This window comes from Tauraco erythrolophus, chromosome Z, assembly GCF_009769465.1.
Source record: "Tauraco erythrolophus isolate bTauEry1 chromosome Z, bTauEry1.pri, whole genome shotgun sequence".
In the NCBI taxonomy this organism is placed as follows: Eukaryota; Metazoa; Chordata; class Aves; order Musophagiformes; family Musophagidae; genus Tauraco; species Tauraco erythrolophus.
Genome location: NC_141496.1, coordinates 92,610,540 through 92,616,972, shown reverse-complemented (window position 1 = coordinate 92,616,972; position 6,433 = coordinate 92,610,540). Strand labels below are relative to the sequence as shown.

General features: G+C 50.0%; 1 protein-coding gene across 1 annotated transcript in view; it reads left to right on the top strand.

Moving 5' to 3' along the window:
* The first annotated feature begins 693 nt into the window (after positions 1 to 693).
* RCL1 (RNA terminal phosphate cyclase like 1) overlaps positions 694 to 6,433 on the top strand; it is a 31,764-nt gene continuing 26,024 nt past the window's right edge. Inside the window, exons 1-3 of the mRNA XM_086629423.1 lie at positions 694 to 841; positions 4,331 to 4,402; positions 5,209 to 5,384. Of these exons, the coding sequence (XP_086485549.1) occupies positions 694 to 841; positions 4,331 to 4,402; positions 5,209 to 5,384 (396 nt within the window). The remainder of the gene's footprint in view (positions 842 to 4,330; positions 4,403 to 5,208; positions 5,385 to 6,433) is intronic.

Sequence of the window (6,433 nt, the reverse complement as noted above, 5' to 3'; positions counted from 1 at the left end):
GAAACATCTTTCCCTGCACACGCAGGCGTAGCCTAGCAATTGATGCTGTCGCACCTCTACTGTAACCCACGTTTCTCTTAACATACAGACTGGAAGCTTCACTCAGCCTCTCCTGTAAAAACAGCTGGGCCATGCCACTATCGCTAAGCGAAGGGGCTGCCCCGAAGGCTGCACATCACATTTATTCCTCTCCTTGCTGTTCCTTAAGGCAGCCAGGGAGAAGTTACCGAAAAGGCCCGTCTGAAGGAGCGTGCGCCCCGAAACCGGATTCGCTCCGGCGCGGGGGCAGCACCCGGCGCGGGCACCACGCGTCCCCCGCCCGCCGGGGCAGAACGCGCCTCCCGGGGAGCGGGACTGCTCCAGCCGCCGCGCCGCGCCGAGCCGAGCGGCCGGGCGGGCGCTGGGTTTGGGCGAAAAAAAAGGAATATCGATACTTTCCTTAAACTTCGGCCGACAGCGTGCAGGTGGGGGGAGCGGCAGCAAAGGCGGAGGCGATAACTACCGCCCCGAGAACGGCCCGCTGCGCGCTCGCTGCCGGGACAAACGCGGCCTCCGGCACGCCGCTACCCGCGGCCCCGCGGCAGCCGGAGCACCGCGACCGGAGACCTCCCCCCGCCGCCGCCCCTCCCCTTGCCCTTTGACCCCGCCGCCGCTTCCTGTCCCCAACCACGTGGGCGCGGCGGGGGCCGCGGCATGGCGGGCGGCGCGGCGGGCGAGGCGCAGTGCCTCAGCTACGCGGGCTGCAACTTCCTGCGGCAGCGGCTGGTGCTGTCCACGCTGAGCGGGCGGCCGCTGAAAATCCGCAAGATCCGCGCCAAGGAGGAGGACCCCGGCCTCCGCGGTGAGCGTCGGCGCCGGTTCCGGCGGCCGCCGAGGGGAGAGGTCGGGGGGCAGGAGGGCGGCGGGACGCCGGCGCCGGCTGTGCCGGGGCGCGCTGCCGCGAGGGGCAGCGCCGGCCCCTTAGCGGCGGGTCCCGCCGAGGGGGCGCGGGCGCCGGGGGTCCCGGCTGCGCGCCGGTGTCTCCCGGTGGAAGAGCTCTGCCCTGGGCGCGCCGCGCGGCCGGCGGGGCTGGCAGGCGCTGGCGGCGGGGCCGTGGGGGCGTGAGGCGCGGGAGCCAGGCGGGGCGGTGAGAGCGGCCGGAGCGAGGAGGGTGTCCCGGGCACCGCGCTGCGGCGGGGGCCCGTGTGCGGCGGAGAGACCCTGCGCGGCGGCGGCGCGGGGCTCGGCTCCGCCGGGGCCTCCGCGAAGTTCCTGCTGCGCGTCCGGCGCCGCGTTCGCCGTCTCTCCGTGGGAGCCCACGCTCCCGCGGCCTCAGTGGGTCGGGGCTTATGCTTTGTTTTCACCCGGGTTTAGCCCAGATAGTCGTAAAGGCGAAAGGTGTGAAGTCTCGTTTCTGAAAGCTGCCGGCACTGTGGGCTCCTCCGAGGGAACCCAGCCTAGGGAGCGCCCCGCTATTCCTCTACGGGACCTTGGGCTCCCCAGAGTAATTTCCCTCGTTTAACTGTAGTAAGAAGACAATAGGATAGAGATGGAGGAAGAAACGTTGTTGTGATGTTTGGGGTTTTTTTGAGCAAGGTCCGAAGTTCTGAACAGGGGTAGGAACAGCATAGATGCTACTTTGCCTCCTGAGGAGGCTTCCGTTTATGGCTGGCAATTCTTCTCCAAAGCTGTCAAAGCATTCTGTGTACTTAACTTTTACGGTTTTATGTATTTATTTTACTGTATTTATTATTGCCACAGCATGTTCGATGGTGGTGAAGTCTGTAGGTTTTGCCGTGTTTTTTTTTAAAAAGCATTTGAATTGCCTTTTTCAAGTATGGATTAAAACGTAAACTGTGACTAATAGAGCAATAAACCCTGATTTGTGTTGACAATTCAACATGCAAGTCTCTCTGCTTCTCATGACTGAAACGTTTGCAACGAAAACTTCTGCGGATTTGTTCTCCGAGAGGGAAATGTGTGTTCGCAAGGATGCACTCTTGCACTGGAAGAGGTCCCAGTACTGTCATATAAACCTTAAGTGTAGAAATTATCGTGACAGAGAGCAGAACCAGCGTTGTGTGACTGAGCCATCGACAGTATTATGCAAATGTTAACGAACTGTAGTTTCTGCAGATAGCTCTTTGATGTAAATGTTTATTGCATCCTAGAAGCTTGTATAGAAAGAAAAATCTGATTGCTAGATGACCTTTAAAGTACCTTCCAACCCAAACTATTCTGTCATTCTATGAAGTAGCACAGGGTTATTGCTAAGGAAGTTCTGCAGCCTACCAACCATTATAACGCAGGTGCTGTTAGTCGTGAAAACAGGTTTTGAACTCTGCATATGTTCACATATTTTCCTTGATACTGAGTCTGTACCAGCTTGGGATACCTAAATACTAGAATGTTCCTTTTTTTTGTTGTTGTTGTTGTTAAATATGCTTGTCCCTTCCCATGTCTCTGAGCAAGAGTCCACACAAACAAGAGAAATTGAGGAATTAGTTCCACACAAACTGCTGTATTGTACACAGTAAGTGAAAAAAGAGGCAATGAGGAGTCTTGTGTTTCTCTAGCCTTTATTGTGTCAATGACAGTTTTAGAAATGGAAACTTTAAAAATCTGCAGGTAGCTAATTGTGTTTGTGGAACAGCTGTGCAGCAGCACTTCACATCTGAATATCCCCTTCTTTTGAACTAGGACTTTTAGAGAATAAAGGGAAACTGTTATTAGCTTGTCATGCTTAAATATATGGGTTCCTGTTTGTTAGGATTTGTATATTTTGGTTCGTACTGAGAGAAATGTAAATTGTAAAAGGTTTTATCCTGGGCTTGAGTGGTCTCTCAGGCAACTGTGGCCAGAAGTGTCAACTTGCATCACTAGCTGCGTGCCAGGGAGAGGAGAGTAGCTAGTGCAATGGTCACATCTGAGGGCGTCTCAGTTGATTTGAGATGCCTATAAGCATGGAGGCTCAAATTGACATCTCTGCTTTTATAGTGAATTGCCTTTTCTCATGTGGTAGAATTATACCACAACAAGTTGAAGAGTGAGGGTAGCCCTACTGTTCTGAAAGTTAGGAAAGGGAAATTGTAGAAGTATGATGTTGGACAAGGGTCGACCAACGGATATCATCTACCTGGACTTGTCCAAAACATTTGACACTGTCCCGCACGACATTCTTCTCTCTAAACTAGAGAGGTACGGGTTTGATGGATGGACCACTCGGTGGATAAGGAATTGGCTCAATGGCCGCACTCAGAGAGTAGTGGTCAACGGCTCGATGTCCAAGTGGAGACCGGTCACGAGTGGCGTCCCTCAGGGGTCCGTGTTGGGCCCGGCCCTCTTCAACATCTTTGTCGGTGACGTGGACAGTGGCATGGAGTGCGCCCTCAGCAAGTTCGCCGATGACACCAAGCTGTGTGGTGCCGTTGACACGCTGGAAGGGAGGGATGCCATCCAGAGGGACCTCGACAGGCTGGAGAGGTGGGCCCGTACCAACCTCATGAAGTTTAACCAGGCCAAGTGCAAGGTCCTGCATCTGGGTCGTGGCAATCCCAGGCATAAATACAGACTGGGTGGTGAATGGATCGAGAGCAGCCCTGAGGAGAAGGACTTGGGAGTACTGGTGGACGAGAAGCTCAATATGAGCCGGCAATGTGCTCTTGCGGCCCAGAAGGCCAACCGCGTCCTGGGCTGCATCAAGAGGAGCGTGGCCAGCAGGTCGAGGGAAGTGATTCTTCCCCTCTACTCTGCCCTCGTGAGACCTCACCTGGAGTACTGCGTCCAGTTCTGGAGCCCCCAACATAAGAAGGACATGGACCAGTTGGAGAGGGTCCAGAGGAGGGCCACGAAGATGATAAGAGGGCTGGAGCACCTTTCCTATGAGGACAGGCTGAAAGAGTTGGGGCTGTTCAGCCTGGAGAAGAGGAGGCTCCGGGGTGACCTTATAGCGGTCTTCCAGTACCTCAAGGGGGCCTACAGGAAAGATGGGGAGAGGCTGTTCAGGAGGGCCTGTTGTGATAGGACAAGGGGTAATGGTTTTAAAATAGAGGGAGGTAGATTCAGATTGGATATTAGGAAAAAATTTTTTACCATGAGAGTTGTAGAACACTGGAACAGGTTGCCCAGAGAGGTGGTGGATGCTCCATCCCTGGAGACGTTCAAGGCCAGGTTGGACGAGGCCCTGAGCAACCTGATCTAGTTGGAGATATCCCTGTTCCTTGCAGGCGGGTTGGACTAGATGACCTTTGAAGGTCCCTTCCAGCCCTAACCATTCTATGATTCTATGAAGTTTCTTATTTTTTCCAGAAGTAACTTAAGGAAGTTTAAAATTCTTTGTTCTACTCCTTAGATTTTGAAGCAAGCTTTATTCGCCTGATAGACAAAGTGACCAATGGCTCTCGGATTGAAATAAACCAAACAGGTGAGATCTATTTTCTGTTCTTCTGTTTTGGTCTTTCAGGCTCTATCAGTTGCTGCAAAGTTTTGGCTTGACAGAGGTAGGTGTTTAGATATCATTGACTGAGAAGATCAGAAATAACCAAGCTGAGAAGTTTTGTAGTAATTCATTGCATGCAAGAAGATCAGCGCTCCACCATAATGCAGAGAGTTAAGGAAACTGTTGCTCAAGATTTAAAACTAGTATTTTGTTTGGTATGCAGGATTTCGTAGTGGGGGAAGGTCCCTCTGAACCAGAATGGATTTTTGTAGAAGGCAAGATTTACCTTCTACAAAGGCAAACTTCTGAGCAAGACTGCTTGCCAAGTCATGCTCAGAAGAGGGATTGGATTGAGCAAGAAGTATCCCAGATAAGTCTCATCTGGTTCTTGTCTTTTTTCTTTTTAAGGAATATGGTTGTTCAGCAAAGCAGATTAACTACCATCAGATATGCCCAGACAGTGATGACGTGATAGTCTTGTGAAGATTTAGCTACTGTAAAGGATAATAATTGCTTGTATCAGCATTTTGGGGATTGCTAAGAGGTCCTTCATTTTTGGGGAGGAGGGGAAAGGAGGAGAAATGATGTGCAAGATGGACAGATAGCTGCTGATGTGCATTGGCCTGTTTATTAACTGCAAACATAGAAGGAGCATGCTGGTAGTGCTACCATCTTTCATAAATTCATCTGTCTCCCATTTGCCTCTGGTTGCAAAGTGTCTTTATGCTGTAGTAATGGTCAGTGAGCTGACAGCACTCTCATTTGGTTTGCTCTGCTGGCATCTTCCCCAGGTACAACCTTGTATTACCAGCCTGGTCTTCTGTACGGAGGCTCATTGGAACATGACTGCAGCCCCAGTCGTAGCATTGGCTACTATTTGGAAAGCCTGCTCTGCTTGGCACCTTTCATGAAACACCCATTGAAGATTGTCCTGAGGGGAGTAACAAATGATCAAGTAGATCCTTCGGTAAGTAGTAAAATTCAAGTGTCAGAGGAGGATTGTTTCTTTTTCCTCCTCACATCCAGCAGTATCTAGTGTTAGTGCATCTGCCAGCAAACTCTCTGAACCAAACGAGCATCTGCTAAACTGTTCCCTTTCTGCATCACACTCCAAACTGTAGTTTGTCATCCACCTTTTGACTTTCAGTTCTATGATGCTTCGATCTTCTCCCCTGGGAACTCTTTTTAAATGCCTTGCGAGGCCCTGCCACTGGTTTGCTTCTCCCGTTCTCTTGGAAATTAGACGGGTTGTTTCTCCCACCCCACACATTTCCATTTACTGTAAAAAGAGGAAAATTGTCTTTGAAATTCGAGTGTGACAAGGAAGGGATCTTTCTCTTCTGTTGGATGCTGGACATAGTTATACCAGTGCTGCGGTGAAGCCTTCTTTGTGTTAGGAACAAGTTACATAACTGATGAAGTTACAGTAGCAAAAAATATGTGCTAACTGATTCTTCAGAAAGACACTAGAAGGCATAGTAGATCAAATGACTATGAAATGCTTGTCTTATTTCTATTACTGCTAATTTGCAATCCTTTACTTTGACAGTGTTGTTACAAAAATGAGCTATGGATAACATGGGATTAAAACGCTGATGTAGTGTTTAGTTGTGATGCTATTTATTTTTTGTTTTCCAAAAAACCCAAACATAATGGCTTTTGGAGAACAGGACTGCCGTTTACCTTTTGAATGGTGATTGGAGAATGCCCGTTTTCCTCTGAGTAGATTAAGGAAACCTTGTCATCTGAAAACTGAACTAGTTTAAATGAATACAAATATTGTGAAGTACAATTGCAGATATTAGGTGAACCTCTGAGTCCTACTGGTATTCATGGCTTTACAACTGTGCCTCTCTTGTAATTTAAAAAAACTTTTCTCTCACCTGTGGCTCTGTGAGACACCCATATGAGTCAAAGCATGATTTAAGTGGGTTATACACATCACTGTCAAAAAGAAAAAAAGAAGAGAAAAAAAGTGAAATGAGAAGCATGTTTTGCTAACCTTTCAGTCACCAT